Below are 25,854 nucleotides of genomic sequence, written 5' to 3' on the forward strand. Positions count from 1 at the left end.
GAGGAGCAGAACCAGGACTATTGGCTTGCCACAGCAGCAGCGGCGCTCAGCCAGCTCCCTGTGAGCGGTTATGAAGGTACCCTTTAAAGTCACCCCAACATTTTTCAAAAAGATGAGGTTTTTTCTTCATATTGAACATAATTTTTTCAGAGGCCATGTATGATGCAGTTTCCTTCAGCCACATTGAAGCAGTGGGTGGGTTTTCACTTTCCCATAATTCATTTATTCATTCATTCATTTTCTACCGCTGCTCCCTTTCGGGGTCGTGGGTGGCTGGAGCCGATCCCAGCTGCTGTGGGTGAGGGCGGGGTCACCCTGGACAGGTCGCCAGTCTGTCGCAGGGCTGACATATACAGACAGTAGGGCTGTAACAATACATGTATTTGTATTTCGGTACGGGCCGTTCGGTTCGGTACAGGACTGTCCCCGGGTGAGTTCACGGGCCAAAGTTATTTTTTTTCCCTGGCTCACGGGCCGGATGGCTGCAGGTGTGCCATGGTTGCTACTGCTAGCAGCTTCGTCCATGCTTCACATGTCCGCGTGGCGCCTTGGTCTCTGGGACGTAATGTCATGAATTTCTGTCCACGGACGTCCGCGCGCAGGACAGATTTTGTGACCGTGCCGGTACACGCATGCGCCAGAGCGCCACAGCAACAAACCATGACAGACGCTGACTTTGAAAAGTGAGTCTGTGAAGCGAACAGGCTGCAACTCCGTCTGAAGAAACTCAGAGAAAAGCTGGACGGAGAGAGCAGACTCTGTCAGGAGGAGGAGGAGGGCTGCCACTGAAGAGAAGCAGTGTGGAACCATACCGGCTGTCGGGGGGGCTCACTTACTGGGGGGGATGCGCGTGCCTCGGAGGGAATATGTCTGCTTTCAGTGACGCTTAAGGCATAGCGCCCCCACGCTTCAATGGTGAGGACCAGTACTGCATGCAGGTCGGCATCTTTATTAAAGTGAAATAGTGATGCGCAAATCATCCATTAAAATTGGTCGAATTCTGCATATAATCCATGATTATGATCATACTAAATCAATAATAATGAATTAAAGGAAATACTTGGGGGGAAACAGCATTTTTCCAATATTTAGGGCCCCCCCAAAATTTCACAAATCATGTTTTCAGTGCGCCTGCATGGAACGTGCACAGCTGAGCCCAAATGCAGCAGGAGAGAAGAGCGTTTGCATCGGTGATGTGCCACAAAGCGGACACAGACACGCAGACATGGGAAGCATGGACAACAACAAGAACATTTAGGTTTTGCATTTTGTTCCCTACTGTATCGAATCCGAACCGAACCGTGACCTCAGAACCGAGGTACGTATCGAACCAAGATTTTTGTGTATCGTTACACCCCTAACAGACAGACAACCATTCAATCAATCAATGTATTTTTGTACAGCCCAGTATCACAACAACAGCTGCCTCAGAGGCTTCAAGATGTTACATTGGTTGGTAAAAATAAAAACAGTGAATAAGCATAATGTTAATATGTCAATATTCACAGTAAGGAGACAGAACGAAGCAACCACCGCCTTCGACCCTCACATCCGGCAAGAACAAACTCCAGAAACCCAGTGGGAGAAGAAGAGATCTTGGGGAGAACCACAGTATGGAGGGATCCCTCTCCCAGGGACGGACAGCTTTGGCAACAGCTAGCATGAGACAATAAGAAGTAAAGCCTAGGACTATGTTGAGGACAGTCCGTTGGACGGTCCAGCACAGGAACCACGGATCCCAGAAGTAGAACTGAAGCCAGTCCACGGGCAGCACCGACAGGAGTGTCCTCCCGGTCCGGACGGAGCTTGTTCGTAGGCCCTCGTGATAGTGGAGTCAGCTACTGAAACTGGAGAAGACTCCCCCTCGAAGGGGGGGACAGCAGGGGAAAAGCAATGAAGGGACTAAAGGGAAGAACATTCAGACATTAGAGGACAGGGCTCAGTGCACCGTACTTCCCACAGCATTCTAGCTCCTAGGGCAGCTTTGTGGATAGTTTAGTATTTAAACTAGTATTTAGTTAGTGTAGTTTTGATAGTTTAGTTTAGTTTAGAATCCCTAGCTGACCTGATCATAGGCCCTGTCCACACGGAGCCAAAACGGTCATATTTTACAAAACGAATTGCATAAAGACGGGAGTCAGCAAAAAAAACAAACGCGTCCACATTAGTGAACTGAAGATGCATGTAAACGCTGTAATACATAACCACGCCCACTGGCGGCACTGCAGTGCAGTAATAGTTGGGTAGTGTGCATGCATATAAAAATGCGTTGTATTCACGTTGTATTGCAAACAAACGCAAAGACGGCGACCTCCGGAGCGAAAGTTAAGGAAAGTTTGGTGTGGACGGACGACGAGGTACAATTACTATTTTACACAGATATTTAAAAGACATTTTGAAGCGCCATTGTTGTTGTGGTTCTGTCGGACTTCCGCGCATGTGTCCTGTTGTAGAAGCGGGGCGATGACGCAATCGTTTCAATATATATGTGCGGCAAAGGCGTCACAGCGGAGACGTCTCAGGCGCGTCTTCAGATTTTTCCACTCTGGGACCCGGCTTCAAACTTTGTCGTTTTCAGAGCCCTGAGACGCTGGCTCCGTGTGGACGATGGGTGACTTAGTACAAATATTTGTGCGGATTTGTCTGAGCTTGGCTCTGTGTGGACAGGGCCATAGGCTGCATCGAAGAGAAACGTCTTGAGCCTCACCTTAAATGTGGAGACTGTGTCTGCCTCTTTGACACCACTTGGAAGCTGGTTCCATAAAAACGGTGCCTGATAGCTAAAGGCTCTTCCACCTAGTGTCCATTTAGAGACTCTAGGAGTCACCAGTAACCCTGCATTTTGAGAGCGAAGTGCTCTGATTGGTTGATAAGGCGTTAAAGCATCTTGGAGATAGGTCGGAGCCATCCCATTTAGGATTTTGTAAGTGAGGAGAAGGATTTTAAATCTAACTCTAAACTCGACAGGAAGCCAGTGAAGAGATTTTAGAACGGGAGTAATGTGTTCACGTCTTCTAGTTCCGGTTAATAATCTGGCGGCCGCATTTTGAACCAACTGAAAGTTTTTTAATGCACTTTTTGGGCAGGCTGCGAGAAGGGAGTTGCAGTAGTCCAGTCTAGTAGAAACAAATGCATGGATGAGTTTTTCTGCATCGCTTCTCGGTAGAATGTTTCTTATTTTAGCTATGTTGCGCAAGTGGAAATATGCTGTTTTACAAGCCAGGTTGATGTGTGCTTTAAAGGAAATTCACTCACACATTCATACCTAGGGGCAATTTAGGGTGACCAATTAACCTGACGTGCATGTTTTTGGACCGTGGGAGGAAGCCGGAGTACCCGGAGAGAACCCACGCACACACGAGGAGAACATGCAAACTCCACCCGAGCCCTGGCAGGTGTTTGAACCCAGGACCTTCTTGCTGTGAGGCACGAGCGTTAACCACTGCATCACCGTGTGGCTCCCTTCTTTTTTTTTCTTTTTTTTTTTTCTCCAAAATATTGCAATGCATTTATGTCCAGCAATTAGGGATAGCCTAAGCTAGCAGCTTGGTGCAGCCGTGGCTAGCAGCGCTGCACTAACCCTGGTGGTGGCCGTGCTGGACAAGAAGAGGCCGGTGGCCCCCTGCTGTGGCCTCCTGCTGTGTTGTGGCCTCCTGCTGTGTTGTGGCCCCCTGCTGTGGCCCCCTTCTGTGGCCTCCTGCTGTGCTGTGGCCTTCTGCTGTGGCCCCCTGCTGTGGCCTCCTGTTGTGGCCTCCTGCTGTGTTGTGGCCCCCTGCTGTGGCCCCCTGCTATGGTCTCCTGCTGTGCTGTGACCCCCTGCTGTGGCCTCCTGCTGTGCTGTGGCCCCCTGCTGTGGCCTCCTGCTGTGTTGTGGCCCCCTGCTGCGGCCCCCTTCTGTGGCCTCCTGCTGTGCTGTGGCCTTCTGCTGTGGCCCCCTGCTGTGGTCTCCTGCTGTGGCCTCCTGTTGTGGCCTCCTGCTGTGTTGTGGCCCCCTGCTGTGGCCCCCTGCTATGGTCTCCTGCTGTGCTGTGACCCCCTGCTGTGGCCTCCTGCGTGCTGTGGCCCCTGCTGTGGCCTCCTGCTGTGTTGGGCCTCCTGCTGTGCTGTGGCCCCCTGCTGTGGCCTCCTGTTGTAGCCTCCTGCTGTGCTGTGGCCTTCTGCTGTGGCCCCCTGCTGTGGTCTCCTGCTGTGGCCTCCTGCTGTGCTGTGGCCTCCTGTTGTAGCCTCCTGCTGTGCTGTGGCCCCCTGCTGTGGCCTCCTGCTGTGTTGTGGCCCCCTGCTGTGGCCCCCTTCTGTGGCCTCCTGCTGTGCTGTGGCCTTCTGCTGTGGCCCCCTGCTGTGGTCTCCTGCTGTGGCCTCCTGTTGTGGCCTCCTGCTGTGTTGTGGCCCCCTGCTGTGGCCCCCTGCTATGGTCTCCTGCTGTGCTGTGACCCCCTGCTGTGGCCTCCTGCTGTGCTGTGGCCCCCTGCTGTGGCCTCCTGCTGTGTTGTGGCCTCCTGCTGTGCTGTGGCCCCCTGCTGTGGCCTCCTGTTGTAGCCTCCTGCTGTGCTGTGGCCTTCTGCTGTGGCCCCCTGCTGTGGTCTCCTGCTGTGGCCTCCTGCTGTGCTGTGGCCTCCTGTTGTAGCCTCCTGCTGTGCTGTGGCCTCCTGCTGTGTTGTGGCCCCCTGCTGTGGCCCCCTGCTGTGGCCCCCTGCTGTGGCCTCCTGTTGTGGCCTTCCTGATTGTGACCATTGATAACATTGCCAATAGTAAGTGTTGCACTTTCTGGACTTGTCCTACTCAGTTTCTGAGTCTCTGTTAGACATTGTTACTAAAATCTGACATCAGTTTGTGTTAATTCCATTTTATTAAATCAATATTAAAATCATCACAAACAAATAGTGCCTTCTTACCACAGACTTTCCAGAAAGACTACGGGCAGTATCCAGAAATGACTCAGAGACAGATCCTTCAGATGCAATCAGAGATATCCTCTCAAAGTTAATGGAATGTATTTCAGCTGTGATGCTTTCCTTTATTTTGTCAGCTCAATTGCATCTTAAACCACTCTGCACATAAAATGCCTCATCACTTCCTCTTCTCTTACTCCAGTCCACTTCATAATTGTTGTACCCTTTCAACCCAAAGTCAGTCTCTTTAGTTTGTTAACCAACTTTTTATTTATTTATTTTTTTTAAAAACGAACAGCATTTAAACATAGTACCAGACTATAAACTAAAGACATAAACGTAGAACAACAAAACAACAACAGTAATGAGAGAATCAAAATTAGTTTATTTTTTCCATGTTCAGTAAAAAAATGGAGTGGGAGGAAGGAAGTCCCGCCCCTTCACTTCGCCTGAGTAATCAACTTAAAAGACCTGCTTACAAATCATTTTCATGACCTTAAGTTTAATCTAAGTGTTGTAATTTCCAGATTGTAAGCCGCTGCTGTTCCCCATGCTTTTCACCCTGCAAATAATACAACGGTGCGTCTCAGCTATGGATTTTTATATGATATACCATTTTCATGGGACTAGAATGACCTGTGACCTCTGGCAAATTAGTGAATGACCCTGACGTCTGTGTTTCTTTCAGTGCATTGGCTCGGAACAAAAGAACTCTAGGTTTTACTGGAATTTGCAGCCATGTCAGCCAGATATGATCCAGAGGAATGCGTCCATTCTAAGGATCGACCGATATGGCTTTTTTAGGGCCGATGCCGATTATTGGTACTTATGGAAACTGATAACTGGTATGTCGAACCGATATTCATTTGCAGTAAAAATGAACATTTTGCCATCAAAATTTAGCTGTGGGCGGGGCTTTGTTCCACAGCCCAGAGTAGTGACTTCAGGCGAAGAGAGATGTGATGTGTTCAGTGGAAAACACTTCTACATTCATTATACTCAGGCCTTTTGTTTATGTTCAGTTTGTAATTTTGTGATTATTTTATTAATATTGTTATTATATATTATATTTATCACACACTCACATGCACACACACATACACACACACACACACTCACTCACAATAATTCAGTCATATCTCATCCATAACTTCCCCAAAACTCCAATATTTAACTATCTGTCGCTGCTGATGACACAACTCTGTCCTTCATTTTCTTGTATTTTGTCCCCTGTATGTCCGTGTACTGTAGGAAAAAGAAAATAAAACAAAATAATGGAGAATCCTGGTTGAACTAAAGTTGTAGGCTACTGTAACGCTAAAAAAAACCCTTTAAATCAATGTTATCACTAATCGATGCGCGCCCCCGTCGAGGGCAGTCATTTTTCGGCAGACAGTCTGTTTTCGACACGGTAACCAGTCAAGTCACCCCGACCAACTCGGCCCCACGCGTCTATTGTCACGCACTCATGCCACTGAAAAAAAAAAAATTTATATATATGTATATACATATATATACATATATATATATTACCGGTAGGTATGTGACAGGCTTGTGTTTGATTCCTCCCGGTTGCACAGCAGCGATGCACCAGACAAATTACCAGTAATTTTTTTCAGTTTTCAATGTGTGGCGTGAGAGCGTGACAGAAGAGGCGTGGGGCCGAGTTGGTCGGGGTCGACCTGGCTTGGGGCCGACTTGACTGTAATCCGCTGCCGGCCGCCGGCCGACCGCTTCCGGCGTCCCCGCGAGCGGGTTGTCGGCCGGTGACCGGCCGCTCTCCAGCCGGCATCGGACGGCTGTGCAGCCGCGCGCCGTGCTCTCCGGTCGGGAGACTGCAGGACAGACTGACGGGTCAGAGGTGGAGAATCTGCCTCAAGCTTCATGTTTGCCGTTCTGTTTGAACTGGCTAGCTTAGCTACAAGCAAACAGAAGTTGTTTGCTCATGTGATCACGTCGCAAAGGATTATGGGAACCGTAGTCAAGACAACGGACTGACAACCAGGTGGTCTTTATTACTGTATTTTCCGCAAAAAAGGCGCACCGAAATATAAGGCGGGTTTTGAGAAAATTAGAGGCTTTTAGTGCGGAAAATACGGTAAATTTATTTTATCGGCTATTGGTGGAAAAAAAAGGCCGATGCTGATTATTAGAAAAATGCCCAATATCGGCCGATAATATCGGCCTGGCCGATAATTGTTCTATCCTTAGTCCATTCTGCTCAAAAAACTGTTCTGTTATGCATTGATTCTGCGGACTTGTTGGATTTGAGACTCAGTACTCGGAAGCTCTAAAAACACTTTTTGTTCTTCCTCCTTTCCTCCGTGATCACCAGTGATCTGTGCATCCATCTGGGATGGGTCCATTTGTAGAAGATGAATTTCAGGACAAATTCTGATCGAAATATTGTTGTATTACAGTTTTTCAATCAATCAATCAATCAATTTATTTTTGTATAGCCCAGTATCACAACAACAGCTGCCTCAGAGGCTTCAAGATGTTACATTTGTCGGTAAAAGTAAAAACAGTGAATAAGCATAATGGTAATATGTCAATATTTACAGTAACGAGACAGAACGAAGCAACCACCGCCTTAGACCCTCACATCCAGCAAGAAAAAACTCCAGAAACCCAGTGGGAGAAGAAGAAATCTTGGGGAGAACCACAGTATGGAGGGATCCCTCTCCCAGGGACGGACAGCTTTGGCAACAGCTAGCATGAGACAATAAGAAGTAAAGCCTAGGACTATGTTGAGGACAGTTCGTTGGACGGTCCAGCACAAGAACCACGGATCCCAGAAGTAGAACCGAAGCCAGTCCACGGGCAGGACCGACAGGGGTGTCCTCCCGGTCCGGACGGAGCTTGTTCATAGGCCTTCGTAATAGTGGAGTCAGCAACTGAAACTGGAGAAGACCTCCCCTTCGAAGGGGGGGACAGCAGGGGAAAAGCAATGAAGGGACTAAAGGGAAGAACATTCAGACATTAGAGGACAGGGCTCAGTGCACCGTACTTCCCACAGCATTCTAGCTCCTAGGGCAGCTTTGTGGATACTTAACTGTTTAAACTAGTATTTAGTTAGTATAGTTTAGTTTAGTTTAATTTAGTTTGGTTTAGTTTAATTTTGTTTAGTGTAATTTGGTTTGGTTTAGTTTAATTTAATTTAGTTTAGTTTAGTTTAGTTTGGTTTGGTTTGGTTTAGTTTGGTTTAGTTTGGTTTACTGTAGTTTGGTTTACTGTAGTTTGGTTTGTTTTAGTTTAGTTTAGTTTAGTTTGGTTTACTGTAGTTTGGTTTGTTTTAGTTTAGTTTAGTTTAGTTTAGTTTGGTTTAGTTTAGTTTAGAATCCCTAGCTGACCTGATCATAGGCTGCATCGAAGAGAAACGTCTTGAGCCTAACCTTAAATGTGGAGACTGTGTCTGCCTCTTTGACACCACTTGGAAGCTGGTTCCATAAAAACGGTGCCTGATAGCTAAAGGCTCTTCCACCTAGTGTCCATTTAGAGACTCTAGGAGTCACCAGTAACCCTGCATCCCTTTATCCCTTTTCCTCCGTGCTGCTCTGCCACACAGGACAGGAAGCTCCTCTCTGGTTCTCTCTGGTTCACAGTTCTGATGCTCATCAATGAAAGACTGTCCTGAAACTCAGAATACCACTGACTGGAGACTTGACTGTGTGTGTGTGTGTGTGTGTGTGTGTGTGTGTGTGTGTGTGTGTGTGTGTGTGTGTGTGTGTGTGTGTGTGGACTAATTATTGTAGACACCACCACTACCACCATCATTCAAACACAGACACTTAGAAACAGAAAAAAAAAGACTCTAAATAAAGCAGCCATGTCGATCATTTTCTCTACATGTAGTGACGGAGCAGATTAACAGCGGGTGGAGCTGGATTAATGATGGGAAGTGCAGGCTCTAAATGACAGGATTGATAGATTTTAATTTACTGCATCATAACTCTGAATCTGAAAAGATTCACAGACAAACCGGTCCCCTCCGTCTGTGGGCCGACGGCTCGGCTCAGCTGGAGTCCATCCTGTCATCCTGCCACCATCACCATCCTCCACCACAGCCTCCACACCCAACCGCCATGAGAGAATGGAGGGGATATCCTCCCACTGCTCCCTGCTCCATTTAGGAAGTTTAAATAGTCTCTAATTTGAACAAAGTTTGTATTTTAGGGCTGACAAAATTAGCGCGGCATTAACGGGTTAATTCAAATTCCTGTTGACGCCACTAATTCATGTGACGTGATTAACTCTCGTGACCCTCGTCTCGCACTGTAGTTTAGGAAACTAAGAAGTTTGTGATGTGACACTTCACACTCCTGTACAGTAGGTGGCGCTATGCCCCTTAAAGCTGCTTGTGATCCAACGAAACAAAAGAAGAAGAAGGAGAAGCAGTTTGGAAAAGAAAAATCAGGCATAACACGCCGTGCATGGCAGCGAGCGACCCCTCCACAAGATGCAAAATATACTAATAATTGCTGATTTTTTGACATTTTTTTTATTTAACCTTTATTTATGCAGGTTATCCCAATGAGACCCAGGGGCTCATTTACAAGAGGGACCTGTGCAGCAGCAACTACATGATTAGATGATTTCAGTATATTGTACTATACTGGAAAATAGAAAATATGAAAATGTTAAATGTTGTACAATTATATAGCGCTTTCTACGCCGCTACAGCAGAGCTGAAAGCACTTCACGCTGCATTATCTCATTCACGCACCAGTGGAGGCGGCTCAAGGCACTCAAAATCCATCCATTGGGGGCAGTTTGAGATTCATTGTCATGCCCAAGGACACCTCGGCATATGGGTGGGGGAGGTGGAGAATTGAACCAACAACCTCCCGTAAGATGACTGCTCCACCAACCGAGACACAGCTGCCTCATTTAGAGATATTAAATCTTGTGCGTGGAAAAATATTTCCTTGAAAATTTCATATTTTCCATATTCCATGTTGTTATACTGCAATATATTTGTTACATAAGAGCAGCAGGCTGATGGCTGAGCAGCACGACAATTCATCAAAATAAAGAGAAGGAAAAGACATTCATACAACCAGAGCAACACGGAGTGTGGAATCTAACAAAAGCTTTTATTTTGGTAGAAATTTTGGTAAACAGCGCTGCACAGGAAACACTTTAGATCAGGAGCCTTCTTTAAGATGACACAGCAGATTGAGTCCTGACTCCACGGTTCTGTGGAGAACATGGAGAACATGAGGTGTGTGGATCTCAGACTCTCACAGATCAGCAGAATCCTGCTGAGCCCTCTGTCTAGAAAAGCAGCTTCAGTAAAAATCAACCTGCTGCTGTCTGGTTAGAAAAGCTTCATTAAACATTGAAAGTCTGATCAGTCATGAAATGTATGATTTGAATCTGGTTTGGTTCTCCACCTCACCCCCTCACCCCCTCACCCCGTCCTCCAGGGCCTCATTCTCACTTCAAGTTCATTCATTTAAATCCTGACATTGTAAGGACGTAGGAAGTGGAGTCTGACACTTTCAGGCCCAGTCTTCAGTGTCGGCCCCATGTGATCTGCAGCATGGACTCACAACCACAGGCCCTGCTTTGATGTCAGACACAAGCTGACATGTTGTGAGAGGACAGACTACAGTCAGTGTTTCCACAGTCTGCAGCAAATGGAATTGTACATTTTTGCTTGTAGCTAGGGCTGGGCAGTATGACCTAAAATTCATATCACGGTATAAATGAAATCCCTTCACGCTAACGATATCTATGGCGGTATACATTTTGTGGTGTAAAACCTGTAGTGGAAATGTTTCTGAATGGGTTTTGTAGTTTAATTCACCTGCACTTGCACTTCATGCCACTAGGTGTGCTGTTTGCACACCTGTTTGTTCAACCTTATTTTTACACAGACACCACAGAAGAAGGATGGCTCCTGAAGCCAGGCTGTCTGCATATTGATAGAAAAAGAGTGTCATTAGTTGGGAAGACATGACCAGAAGAAGCTGGAACCTGTTCAATGAAGCGATGCTCCGTTTTTCAGTCAAAGAGAAGGATTGAATGATCGTTTCCGCACATTTTATTTACGTAGTAGCAGTTAACCTGTATCAGGTGAGATAACAGTATGACTGTGGAGCGCAAATCTCCACCGTGGCCAAACTTATATGGTTTCCGCCATCACACTATGTTTACCGCGCAGCCCTGCTTGTAGCTTTGTGCTCTCTCCTTTGCCGTCCTTCAGTCCCCTCACCCCAAAGGAAACATTAGAAAGTCTCCCCATCTGAGCCTGGTTCTGCAGGGTTCTTTCCGTTAAACATAAGTGTTTTTCATGAATATCATGGGAAATAGTTGAGTTTTTCTCTGTAAAAGTGGCTGTGTTGTATTTGGTGTGACAGAAATCAAACTCAGCGTGAACTGAGTTTGACTCATCCAATGTCTTCTTTGTTGCAGTTCAGCAGTCCATCTGCTCTCTGCCTCGAGCTGCCGGGTCCTGCAGCAGCTGGGTGTCACGCTACCACTTTGATGTCATTACATCCAAGTGTGCACACTTCTGGTATGGAGGTTGCCATGGCAACAACAACAACTTCATGACCAGGGCAGAGTGTCAGAGAGCATGTCCCGTGGCTTCGCTTGGCCTGCCGGCGCCACCCAGAGGGCCCACATCCACAAGAGTGACCACCCCGGCAAGGAACACTCCAGCTGGACGGGTGCCATCAGGAGGAGGCTCCACAGCTGGAGGATCCACTGCTGGAGGATCCACTGCTGGAGGATCCACTGCTGGAGGCTCCACAGCTGGAGGATCCACTGCTGGAGGATCCACTGCTGGAGGCTCCACAGATGCAAGGTCACGTAATATGGGCAGGACTTTCACAGTCCAGGGTGGTTCGAGCAGCGGAGCAGGCAGACAGGCCACCAGTGCAGCTACACATGCCCACAGAGGTAGAATCTACCTGCGGCCACGCCGGCCGGCACCTGCCACTGCTGCACAGCATTCTGGTCCAGCTGCAAGGTAAGACCAGCCTGAAGGCCTCAGGGAGCACAGCACAAGGCTCAGCCCCATCTCCAACTGCAGCATCACCTCCAAAAGCTGTTTGGTGCTGTTCACAACCTTATAGTCCCTGCTGAAGGAACCCTGAACTGCTCTGCTCTGCAAGACCAAACCTCTGCCTCATTCACGCTCCCTCAAATGTGATGGATGAAGCTGACGTTGGCTTGTTTTTAGTTAATTGCGCCCGGATTCAATATTCCTTACATATAGTCCTTTTTTTTTTTCCAAATGAAGGAAACATACCCGCTATCTGAGCATCAGCAATGCTTAAAGTAATCAGTCCTTAAAGTCTTGCTCTTGCTGATCTCTGGTATGTGAACGTCTGATCTCCGTCCAGTGAGGCTCTAGTGTGATCTGGAGTATGTGACTGACTGTAAGGGCTAAATACACACCCAGTTTCACTCAAGTGACTATGGTCAGAAGTGTTTGTTTTGTTTTTGTTTGTTTTTTTAGCAATGTTAGGTTCTCTCATTGACATTTATATTGAAAGTAATTGCTTATCTCAACCAAAAAGTATAATGTGTCTTGCTTTGTTATATGCCCCCTGCTTCTCATGTAGACTCTTCCTGGTCAGGCTAATCTGTCGTTGTCTGAACACACTGCAGCTACTTCTTGGCACACAGACAATCACACTTGTTTAATGCAGCATCACCTTCTTTCTTTACCCTCCACAAACTGTCAGGAGAGGTCAGCGACCTCACAGCCATCCTCCATGGACAGTCCTACTGTGGAAATCTTTTGGGACTCTTCACTGTTCATCTTGAGTTTAATTTTGTGCTTTATTGTCTGCTACCTCACCACCATTCTCCACCACTTTTGGGCTTTGTCTTTCCATCTACCTATTAGATCCACCTAATAAAGATTCTGCTGTGATGCTTCATGTCATCGTATATGTGTCGTCACTAAAACCTTTTTTTTGTTTTGTGTTGGGGGTTGTAACTGGTGAAAAAGACTTAGGGCTCCATCTTTCATGTGGTGTATTTCAGAACCGATCATAGTGCAAGTGTTAGTCTTAAATGTGGTCAGGAAATTTGGTAGCAATCCCTATTTTCAAGACTGATTCCCCTTATGCAAATAAGGGGTCCTAAATAGGTGGTGTAGAGCTCAAGAGTAATTTTGGTGCCTGAGCTCTTCAGTGTGGATGTTTGTTCCCTCATTCAGCAGGAAGGCTTCATAATAGTAGTGCACCAAAATGCAAGTATTGCTGGTCAAGTAGGAGAGGCCTCATTCAAAACTTGAGGACAACATACCAGTGATTAAGGTATCAGGTACAGCAACTCCATTGCCCAAAAAAAATTGGAGGAACACTTGCACTTCAGAGGGTGAATGCTTGAGAAGGGTTTCAGAATAACAGTGCTTCATTGTCTTTTGTTTCTGTGAATGTCAGCACCGTATGTACTGTGTGATAGTCCGGGGACGTCAATGTTTCGTTACTCTTGGTGCACAAGCCTTTTGCATGTTACTTTTTCTCCTGTCCTCTCTGGGCTTCCTTTGCTCAGGTTGTGGGCACTCTATGCTAACTTCGCCAAAATTTTAGCATAAAGTGACTTGAAATCTCTCCTTCCCAACACATTTTTTCTTCTTCTTCTTTCCTATATCCCTCCTGGTGCTGTCCTTTGATTTTTTTTTTTTTTTTTTTTACTTTGTCAGACTTCTCTTTAGCTTGAATTCCTCACTGATCATTCTTAATGTTGATCAGCTGATCAGCGTTCAACATCACATTAATTCAGCCATGAAACAACAGATAAAATGGTTTCACTGTCTCTTCTCCAGAACAGTCTGCCTTCGGCTCGTCCTAACACCAGTCTGATCCAGTCTTTCTTGGTCCCAGGTCCAGCTTATTTCAGGGGCTGCCTTCATGATGTCCATGGTTCCTTGTGGTCCTCCTTACAGTAACATCTAAGCAGGAACTCAAAAAAAACAAAACAAAAAAAACCTTCATTTCATTATCTTTACACTCTCTGCTAATCAAGATCTCCCAATTAAGCCTACTTCAACTCAAACTGTTTTTATCTTTTGACAGAATAGAACAGAATAGAATAGAATAGAATGGAATAGAATAGAATAGAATGCGTTTATTGTCATCATACATGTACGACGAAATTTAAAAAACACTCTTTGGTGTGAATAAAAAGATAAAATAGGAGAAGAAAGAATAGCAATAAATAATAAAATATATACACACAGAGCAGCAAAAGTCCAAGGGGGTGTAGGAATATAAAGTACAAATGTACAGATGTGCTGATGTGCAGCAGAGAGCCCGGTAGCAGCAATAGGACAATGTATGAACATATATATTGCACAGAGACATATATGTATTGTAGACTTACAGTTGAGAAATCAATATTTTTACATCTGTGCAGAAATATTCACATTGACAGTGGACAGTTGAACAGTGTACTGTGTTCAGCACTCTGATTACTCTGGGGTAGGAGGACCTGGTGAATCCTGAGGTGCGGGCCTGGATGGAGCTGTACCTCCTCCCTGAGGGCAGCAGTGAGAACAGGCTCTCCGAGGTCAACGGGGATGCTTGTGGCCCTGGTGTTGTAGATGTTGGACAGAGAGGACAGCTCTGTGCTGACTTCCTGACTCTATCCAGAGCTTCCTGCCACCCTGAGAGCTGCTCATGAACCACACCAAGATGTTGTGGGTGAGGATGCTCTCTGCAACACCTATAGAAGGACAGCAGCAGGTCCTGGACACCTTGACCTTTCTCAGTGACCTCAAAAAGCACAGGCGCTGTTGTGCCTTTTTCACGCGGACATTGGTGTTGTTGCCCCGTGTGAGGTCCTGTGAAATGTACGTTCCCAGAAACTTGACGTCACTGACCCGCTCCACCAGGTCCCCTCGGATGAGAAGAGGACCTCCTCCTTGTAGGCCGTCTCATTGTTGTCATGGATCAGCCTCACCACAGTGGTGTCATCCACCAATTTTACCAAGATGTTGCTGCTGTGAATGGTTGTGCAGTCATGGGTGTACGAGGTGTACAGCAGTGGGCCGAGCACACAGCCCTGGGGTGCCCCAGTGCTCACGGCCAGGGTTGAGGACCGGTGATCCCCCAGCCTGACTGACTGCCGACCATCAGTGAGAATATCTCCGATCCATCCGCAGGGGCTCTCGTCAATATCCAAACTGCGCAGTTTGAACAACAGTCTGCTCGGAACAAGTGTGTTAAAAGCAGAACTGAAGTCCAGAAACAACATCCTGGCACAACTGTTCAAGGTGTTTATACACTGTGGAAGGCTGTGCTGATGGAATCACCTGTGGACCTGGTGGTTCTGTATGTGGATTGGTGCTGATGGAGACTGGGAGGCAGTAAATATTTTAAGTACCTCAGAACCAGAACCAGTCTCGCAAAGCACTTCATCACAGTGGAAGTGTGAGCCACTGGTCTGTAGTCATTCAGGCCGCTGACTGACTGCCTCTTGCGGATGGGTACGTGGCAGATTTCAGACAACTGGGGACCGAGCAGGCAGCCAGCGAGAGGTTTAAGATGAATGTAAAAACTCCCGCTAGCTGGTCTGCACAGCCCGACAGTACCCTTCCCTGGACACCATCGGGACCAGCAGTCTTCGACGGGCTCACATCCCAGAGCACCCTCCCACCTCCTCCGTGCTCACAGTAGGCACGTTTACATGGACCACGTATAAGCTGATTATACGTGGAGCGGATTGTAAATGTGTCATGTAAACACAGAGAGGATCCGCTTCACTTGGAGCCGATTGTATTTCGGAGCCGACTGTACGAGGTGGTCTACACCGATCCACAATCCGCTCCGTGTCCCTTAAACGCGCCTGACAGCGGCGCGGATTAAACGGGGGAGTGTTTGTTCCGTGCATGTGTTCCCTCGTACGTAATGACGTGTGACATGCGCAGTAAACGGGAAGCAGCACAGTCAAAAACCAGCAGAGAACGCCACGGTGGTTGAAAAACACTTTTTTAATAAAAACCCCGTCCGAAAAAACACTGGAGAGGCGAGATGGAAGCAAATTGCGCCAGAGCGAGTTGTATAAAGAGCTCCGTAGCAGAATACGAGCGATCACCGGCTAGTGTTTTTTTTTCTTTTTTTCCCTTGTCCTGTTCGGCAGCTGGGGCGTGCAATATTGTCTGATTGTAGCCTTTTACTCTCCGAACAGATTTTAATGTTAGCAGCAGGACGAGACTGAGTCTCCTCCTGCTGCTGCCTTTATTTAAAGCTGGCATCCGGCATGGCTGAGGACAGGACCGGGACGGAGACGTTTAGAGAGCAAGAGACAGAAAGAGAGAGAGATAAAGAGAGGGGGAACGGGGGGCACAACCTATATACAAATGCAAAACAGTGCTGTCGACACACCACACGCAACCAAACCCCAAATCTAGACAACACCAAAACAGAGCCTATAACCAACACAAAAACTGACAGAATATATATTTATTTATTTTATTTTTTTTGAGAATATAGCTAGTAGTAACTAGTAGTAAACTTGGGGCGTGCATCAAGAGAGGTCTACTACAGATCACCATTAGTCTAACCACCACAAGAAGACAAGGTAACCAAGTATGTGAAGAGTGATTAAAGATCAGCGTTTAAAGATCAGCATGATCGTGCAAATATGATGGTGATAGTGATGGTGATCACCGGCTAGTGTTATGGACTAACTGGTTCCCCGTGTTAACGAGTGATGTAAACACCTGCTGATAACAGCAGATGTTAAAGTCAGACTCACAAAAGACTCTAAATGTATACACTCACTGTAACTGTAGATAACCGACGTTCTCCAGAACGACTACATGTTTCAGTCATGTATTGGTCACCAGTTAACACGGGCACCAGTTTATTCGAAACATCGGCATGGAGCAGAGCTCACAGCGAGACGTGGCGCTCGGCGGCGGCGCTCCGGCCGGGGGAGCAGCCACTCCCTCAGCAGGTATCATAGAGATGTTGAGACATTATCTGAGCAGAGGTCAGCAGATAAAACTCTGCTGGGTCTGAGGAAGACTGGAAGGTCCTCCAGAGACCCTGTCCTCATGTCCCAGGATGCTGTAGAATCCGCTTCACCAGGACCCTGGTGAACCAGGATTCACCGTGGATCGCTTTGTCTGCCGTACATCAGGGGTCGGCAATTAGCGGCCCGCGGGCCAAATGTGGCCCGCCGAACCGTCCGATCTGACCCGCGAGAGGATTCCAACACGCGTGCGCACAAACGCACACATTACCCCAGGCGGACACACGCACCCCTGTTGGAGTGCGATATCTATCATTGTGTTGCAATAGACAATCTTTGAAGGATGTGTTGTTTAGTTGTGGTTTCAGGTTTGTCACTGAAAAATAGAGGAGTGGCGCCTCGTCTGGTGAACAGAGAGCGCAAGTGAATGCGCTGCAGCGAGCTGAAGCAGCATGTCTCCCTGTGTGTTTATTCTCCAGTAAGTTTGAGTGTAGGAGGCAGACATGTCTACGACGGATGGAGCAACTGGAGGAAGTTCCCGGGCAGTGAGAGGAACTACCGCTGCAGAAGATTTAATAACCCCGAATTGATGGTTTGCCGCCCCGGTCTGCGAGTGCATGGTGCATGCCTCCGTCACCGCAACCTGAACATCCCCCCCACCGCTCTCCGGTCCGTGGATGGACACGCGTGAGCCCCACCCCCTCAGCCCACGATTGAAGTGCCCCATAAAAAGTGGCCCAACACGAAATCTAATTGCAGACCCCTGACGTATATGAATACACTTCACGTTTAATATGATTGTTTATAATTGGATTGAAAAATCATCCATGTAAACTGGGCCAGTGAGACCAGGGTGTCAGCGGGCAGCAGCATGGGGGCATCCTTCTCTGCTTCAACTTCAAACCAGCAAAAAACTGATTTAGCTCCTCTGCTCGGTCTGTGCTGGTGCTGGTGGTGGGAGCACTGGAGCTATTCATGCTAACCAGGTTGCGGATGCCCTGCCAGACACGCTGGGGGGTTCCCCTCTGTGAAGTGACCCTCGATCTTCCTGGCATATGGCGCAGTCACACGCTTGATGCCCCTCTTCAGGTTGGATCTGGCTGAGCTGCAGAGATCCATGTCTCCAGACCTGAAAGCAGAGTCCCGATCCTTCAGCAGCTGTTTCACCTCGCTGTTCATCCACTTTTTGCATTTAGATATCGCCTGACCGCCTTTTACTTCGTGACATTATCCATGCACGTTTCAATATAAGACAGAACGGTGCGATGTGTAGTCAGATAGCTTGCCCTGTGCAAAAATGTCCCTGTTGGTTCTGTGGAAACAGTCTTGTACTTGTGGGATGGCATTTTCAGGCCAAATCCGTACGGTTCTCACCTCAGGCAGTGATCTTTGTATGAGAGGTCTGTATGCCAGCATGAGAAACAGGGACAGATGGTCTGATTGTCTGAGGTGGGGGACGGGGGAGACTTGATGCTGCTGTAGACCTTGTCCAGCATGTTGTGACTTCTCGTTGCACATGGAACATGCTGCTAAAGCTGCAGGATCACAGTTCTCAGGTCTGCATGATTAAAGTCTCTGGCCACATTGAAGATGCCATCCGAGGGTGCAGACTGTTGCTTGCTAACAGTGGCTAGCAGGGTCTCTAATGCTACGTTAGCATTAGCACTGGGTGGTATATACACAGCTGTAACCATGACAACCGTGTGCTGTCGGGCCAGGAAGGGGAACAGTGTGTTTCAGTCACTGCAGTGTTGGTAAACCACCTGTCGTTGGAGTAGCTGACCAGTCCTCGTCCTCTGCTTTTCCCCAAGTTGCTCGTCCAGTCGGCTCGGTGCGCCGCGTGGCCTGCTAGCATGATAGCTTCGTCTGCTATCCCCGAGTGAAGCCAGGTCTCCGTCACAGCGATAATGCTGCAGTCCTGTAGAGTTTCCTGCGTGTCGACGGTGGCCGATAGCTCGTGGAACTTGTTGGTCAGTGACCTGGCGTTCGTGAGGAGGATGCTGGGTAGCACTGGTCTGTGTGGGTCTCTCCGTAGCCGGGCCTGGACGCGGCTCGGCAGCCTCGCTTCCTGCGCCGCCACCTCCTTTGTTTGGCCCCGGGGATGGTGAGCCACGGGCTGTTGGCTGGTCGGGCGATCTCCGGTGGAATGTTGTCATTTAAACTCCGGCTGGAGTTGGACTCTCCATAACACGTTCAGATCCGGAGTAGTTCCTCTCTGCTGTAATTCTTTGTGCCCCGTGGAGTAGAGTCAGCAAGTGAATCTAGAGGTAGTAATGAATGGAAGCACTGGGAGAGTTGTCTGACTGCTGCACTATTGCGCGCCGCCATCTTGCAATTCCTATTGCAATTAACCTTAAACAATACCAAATAACTCCCCCTGTTTAACCTAAAAATGGATCTTGCATGTAATATGTGTAACTATTAATGCAAAAGTGAAAATGCCCTATCAAGTCCAAAAAAATTAGAAAAATAAAATCAAAATAACCTTACCACCAAAGTTATGAAGGCGAAAACCTGTTTTCATTTTCATACTCTCGTTCTTGTCATTTTAATCATATCCAGGCCAAATTCCCTTATGCCCCCCTCCTGCATTGATGAAAGCTTCTTGAGCGAGTGGTTAAATGCCCACTCTGGGATAGATGAAAAATAAAAATTGACAATACCGATATAAATGCTGCTTCGCCCAAAGGGAGAAAAAAACCTATATGACAGAATGAGATCACCATCATGGAACACATCCTGTTACTATCTGTCCTTGTTGAAATGAAGCATTGTCCAACTGCAGCCCTGGCATCTGAAAAAGAAGAGAGAGCAGAGAGAGATGGACCGCCCTCAGCTAGCTGTAATGAGTAATCCTATGTCTCATAATCAACCCCTCCCCAGACAGCATCAGTAAGGTTGCCAGTTTGGGGACTTTAATTGAGTTTAGACAGTTCAGGTGCATTGCAGGGTGCGTACATGCATCAGGCATGTGCACGACCGGAGTCTCGTGCACATAGCTGGCCGGCCCACCGCACAGTCATAAAATACAGATTGCTTGTTTGGCAACCTCGGGAACTCACATATGATTGACTCCGGAATGAGAAGGGGGGCGGTCTGGCCCCACCCTTCGGAGTTATTCCATTCCAGACCTCTCATTTTAGAAGAAAGAAACTTTGCCAAGACATTTATTGATGGAGATGACATTGTTGAAACTGATTGTTTCTTCAATGACAGGTGAAACATGAGAATCATTTTTATGGATTTTATCACAAATATCTTACTTGTACCTTTAACCAAAATGTAAACACAAACAACAACTGTATAACCAAATGTCTCCTATCACAACACGACCATTCAGAATCCCATGGACACGTAGAAGTCAATTACTGCTTTATTATAAAAACGATCAATAGCCCACTTAATAAAATGTCTGACAGTCCTCACATCGTTATGAATATAAAATGTACTGATTTAGTCATCGTTTATTATACCCACCATCCATGAAGCATTACATTCAACCTGCAGTCACTGATTTCCATTCCCACCAAGTGATATGGTTTTGCCATATTTACGGGGGAAATGCAATTTTATCAAATGCAGGCATATGGCATTTCTGCAGCCCAAAAGAAAAATATATAGTGAAAAAAAAGAGAGAACCTAAAATCATCTGAAGAGTAATTGGATGCCTGGCTGTCAGTCAAGGTCATGGCCAAGTTTGTGTGTTTGTGATTGGTTGGGGGGCGGGCTTTGTGTCTGCCATAGTTTTGAACTGTTCAAGGGAAAGGGGAGAGCGCTTGTTTTGTTTATGGCGAGCGCGGGCTGAGGGAGAGAAGGTGGGTTGGCGAGGAAGTCCTGAGGAAAGCTTATCAGTGGCATGCTGGAAGGGTTTTTTTTTTGTTCTGGTGGACTTTGTGTGAACCAAGGAACATTCTGAGTGTTCCGGACCTGTTCCCGAGTGTCGAGTGGTGAACTGTGTCGTATCCACTGAGGTGCCGACTGAACACGAACCTAACATCCAATCTGGTTCACCCATTGGCTGAAAGTCCCGTGAAGTTGATAACATATTTATAGATTCGGACTTACGGCCTCAATAACTCTTTAACAAAACATCAGTAACACACAAAGGGAGCATCCATCCCATCGCTGTGAGGTGGACGATGTGCTACAAGCTCATTTTTATTAAAAGTATCTGTCTATCACACAGCAGAAACAATATTGATTTCTATGAGCAGCTGGGAGTGCTGCTATGTTCAGGGACCGTCTGCAAATTACAGGACACTGCAACAGTGAAGACAAACCACAAACAAACAAACAAATAAATAAATAAATAAATAAACAAATACAACAAGGTGGCCTCAGTTTTGAGGCCACCTCGCCCTCGGGCTCGGTCCCTAATTGAATAAAATAAAAACATACCACCTGTGGGATTCACTGCAGTGTCGCCATAATTAAATCTGTCTGGAACATAACAGCAGCCAGAACCTCCATTGTGCTTATTCCATGCTGGACAGGACAGGTTAAAAAAATATGCCCCTTTAATTTCTCTCATTGCAATACATCTATTCAAAATTAGAAACTTCAATTTCATAAATACAGTTAAATATCTGTCAATAATTTCATTTTAATAATTGGTAATTTTAGCTACAAGTGTCGATTCTAAAGTATCACAAATTTTAGAGGCCTGCCTGTCTAATCGGTACTCTCAGAAGATGGATCAAACATGCAGGATCTATACTTCGATGCCTGTTATAATCAGTCAATCAAAAAACAAAACAAAAATAACCTAACAAATTTTTTGAGATCAGACAGAAATCAAATGTCTTCACTAGTCACAAGCTTTTCACTCATTTTTGATTTTCCAATTTATAATTTGATTTGGATTATATTATTGAGTATAATGTAGAAATACCAAGATTGTCAGCTCTGCAGAGGTAGCTTTCAATGCTAAATCCTTATCTAATAAAACTATTGTAATAAATAAAGTTCTTTGTGCAACCTGGTAGGAAATTACTGCCAATCTGTGAGACCCTTAGAAAATAACCCCAAGCACTGTTCAATTAACAATACATGGAGCTCTTTTAATAAGCAAACTTAAAGCAGAAGATGCACATAAAAGGGAGAAAAGGTGGGAAGTAACCACTGCGCCCCGCTAACAGTCCCCACTACAGTGACCCCTGACCCCACTACACACTGACCAGGGCTACATTTAGATCTGAAGGCACACTGCTGTGAACAGGTACGCTGTCCCCCTCTACTGGAGGCACTGCAAAGCACCACCATCACCACAAACCTGGCAGAGACTGCAGGAGTTCATGAGGGTGGGGCTAAAGGCCCGTCCATGCTTCACATGTCCGCGTGGGTGCGCGTTGCGCGTTGGTCCGCGTGACGTAAAAATCGTCATGAATTCCTGTCCGCTAGGGTCCCGCGGACCGATCCGCGGACGTCCGCGCAGCAGCCAGATTTTGAGACCGCGTTGCGCGCAGGTCGCGGAAGTGTACGCCTGCGCCAGAGCGCCATAGCAAACAAAACATGATGGTAAAAGTGAAAGTAGACGGAGCTCCAGCCTGATGGCTCCACTTAAAGACACCGAAAGAGTGAAAAACTCGTGGAAAGAGAGAGAGACTGTCTGGAGGAGGAGAAGGTCTGCAGACAGAAGTGAAAAAGTAACTAATCGCTCCGGTGCCGCCCCGCGATTCAGAAACAGGAAAAAAAGGCTAAATAAACTTTAATACTTAAAGATAATGTACTGACAATGTATGTGCTTAATTTTCTCTAAATAATCCGTAATAAAGGAGCAGATTAACAGTCTGTAGAGCCGGAAAAGCTTGTCGAGGCTGCGTGGATCACCGCGCCTGCATGAGACGCTCACAGCTGAGCTCAAATGTAGCATGGGAGGAAGCGCGTCCGCATCGGTGGTGCGCGGACCTTCCAAAGCGGACGTGGAAACGCGTACATGTGAAGCATGGACGGGCCTTAACCCTACCGCTGCAATAATCCAAATAAATAAATGCAGAGAAGTCTTTTAAAGGGGTGTGGAGATGTACTGAACTCACCCTGTTGGCAATGCACAGTTCATATGGTAATGCTGGAAGATCGATTTGATAGAGAACGTCTTCTGCATCTGGCTGTCACGAGAGGCGGCTGGGAATGAGGTAACGCCTATGGTAGGAATGAATGGGCCAATTAGGAGGAAGGCTCTAGAACAGGGGTGTCCAACCAGCCGATCGCAATTGAACGGTTGACAGGTGGGCAGTCATTATCATTTGCTCCCTAGTGGGTGCATGGAAGAATATTGCATTAAAATATAGGGCTCGAAAGGATGATGTAAGCAGTGGAAAAAACTGCAATGCATTGTGGGCTTCTGGGGATGCTGAAACATCTGTTTACGCCAGCGACAGACAAGACGCTGCGCTCATGTTGTTCTTTTGTTTTTTGTTTGGCAAGTTTTTAGAAATTAGAAACACGGCACCATCGTGCTGTGTTGTTAACTGCCACAGTCGTTCCCACCGTCGCTCCAGTAAGAAAAAGAAAGAAGGGATGAATCTTTCTAGTTCCCAACCTGGAAGCAGCGATATGTGAGGTAACAGAGACGCCGACCAGCCTGGAGAGCAGTCGTCAGACGACCAAACATCACTTTCAGCGCCGCCACCCGACACATGCTGGTGTGTTCACGGCATCTTCAGACTGGTGAGTTCTGTTACATTACTAGCATGTTGCGGTGTTAGCAATGTTAGCTGGTTGCGCTCAGGGCAGTAGTAGTAAAGCAAACACTCTCTCTCTCTTTCCTCCACTTCCTAATCAATTACTTTAGAATTTATATCATAGACGGGGGCTGTTGTTTCCCCACATGCCTGGGGTTTGGACCGGCTGTGGTTTGGGGGGCTGCTGGCTCCAGGGGGTGCATGCCTGTCTGCGCGGGGGGGTGGGGGGTCGGAAGGGGGGGGCGAGGGGGGGGGCAGTTGCGGGTGGCGGGGGCCCCGGACATGGGTGCTTGGTTTTCCCTTGCCTCCGGGGGGATCTCCCACAGGACACGACGGATGGATGACGCGGGAATGTGAGTGTGTTTGGGTTAGGTTTGACTGGCTGTGTGTGTGTGTGTGTGTGTGTGTGTGTGTGTGTGTGTGTGTGTGTCTGTGAGTCTGTGTGTGCCTGTGTCTGCGTGTGTGCGCGCGCGTGCGCACGGGTATAAGTGTGTCAGAATGCGAGTGTGTTAGGGCTGACTGGCTGTATGTGTGTGTGTGAGAGTATGTGAGTGCTGGGGAGGGCCGGGCGGGAGAGGGAGGAGGGGGGTGTGCTGGGTGGGGCCGGGGGGGGTGGGTTGGGGGGTGGAGGAGAGTGGGCTTTGGGAGGGGGGGGGGGTGGTGCCCTGGATCTCGGGGTACGTGGCTGGAGCGCTGGGGGGGGTACTGGCCTGGGGCGGGTAGCCGCCCGTGTGGGCCGGTATTTCTAGGTATGGTCATGGCCCTCTCTCTGGGTGGGGGGGGGGTCGGCTCTTGGGCCCTAGGCTCTCGGCTCTGACTCCCGCCGGCCGTAGTTCGCCGCCGGGGCTCCAGGCCGGGGCGTTCCTCTGCCCTCTTCTGGACCAGAGCGTGGGCGTCTGCCTGGGGGAGGGGATTGGATCTGGGCTCTGGAGTGGCCGCCGGTTATCTGGGCTTTGGGTACCCCTCTGGCCTGCTTCCGGCCTTCGTAGGGGTCAGGGGTCATATATGCATGAACACTGTCATTATCACTATTACATTTGCTTGATCACGCTGATCTTTGATCTTTAATCACTCTTCACATTCTACTTGTGGAATTAGTTAAATTGTTTTCCTGTGGTGGGTTAGACCAGTAGTGATCTGCTGTAGGGAAGGGGGAAAAAAAACAAACAGTAAGATGACCTTTGTCATACCCTTGTAGTAGTAGTAGCTGATTGTGTTGTGTTTAACTTTACAAAAAAATTAAAATAAAAAAAATAATAAAAATCTGTTGGGGTTCTGTCAGTCCTGGTGTTAGCTATCGATTTTTAGTCAGTATCTCTGTTAGTTATAAGTGCTGTGGTTATGGATTGTTCTCTGTCACATGTGATATGTCGTATTGGGAATATATATATATATATATATATATATGTGTGTTATGCTACTCCCCTTTCCCCCTCTCTTTATCTTTCTCTTTTTCTCTCTCTCTTGCTCTTTGAGCGTTTCCGTCCCGGTCCTGTCTGGCTGCCGTGCCAGATGCCAGTTTCAAATAAAGGCAGCAGCAGGAGGAGATTCAGTCTCGTCCTGCTGCTAACAGTAAAATCTGTTCGGACAGTACAAGGCTCCAATCATACAATATTGCACGCCCCAGCTGCCGAACAGGACAGGGGGGAAAAAAAAAGAAAAGAATTTATATCATAGTCGTCCTCCCTCATAGGAGACTGGCTCTGAGAGTACACTGTAACTGACCTCATGTTACAGTCATAATGTCGGTTTTTCAGGGAGACCTGCTGATGAAGTGAATGAAACTCATCCTGTCATCACATCTCAACACACGGAGGAGAAAGCTGCGGATTACCCAAGATTCCACTGGAGAAGAAGGAGACAGGAGATTGTGACGACAGTTACTGCATCTGCTACACCTGCTACACCTGCTCCTGCTACACCAGCTCCTGCTACACCTGCTACACCTGCTACACCTGCTGCACCTGCTCCTGCTACACCAGCTCCTGCTACACCTGCTAAACCTGCTACACCTGCTGCACCTGCTGCACCTGCTACACCAGCTCCTGCTACACCTGCTACACTTGCTACACCTGCTGCACCTGCTACACCTGCTCCTGCTACACCAGCTCCTGCTACACCTGCTAAACCTGCTACACCTGCTGCACCTGCTACACCTGCTGCACCTGCTACATCTGCTCCTGCTACACCTGCTACACCTGCTCCTGCTACACCTGCTCCTGCTTCAACTGATGGTTATCAAGCTCCACAACAGAACGACATGGTGGAGAATGAGCAGCGTGTCCGTTGTGAATGTATGAATGGTGAAATGAAGTCCATGTGTGCTGAGATGACCCACT

General features: G+C 47.5%; 1 protein-coding gene across 1 annotated transcript in view; it reads left to right on the top strand.

The window, feature by feature from the left end:
* Window positions 1-25,854, top strand: part of paplna (papilin a, proteoglycan-like sulfated glycoprotein) — a 174,125-nt gene that overhangs the window by 63,681 nt on the left and 84,590 nt on the right. The window contains 1 exon segment of the mRNA XM_030087215.1: window positions 11,310-11,868. Within this exon segment, the coding sequence (XP_029943075.1) occupies window positions 11,310-11,868 (559 nt within the window).

Source organism: Salarias fasciatus, unplaced genomic scaffold (genome assembly GCF_902148845.1).
Source record: "Salarias fasciatus unplaced genomic scaffold, fSalaFa1.1, whole genome shotgun sequence".
NCBI classification, from domain to species: Eukaryota; Metazoa; Chordata; class Actinopteri; order Blenniiformes; family Blenniidae; genus Salarias; species Salarias fasciatus.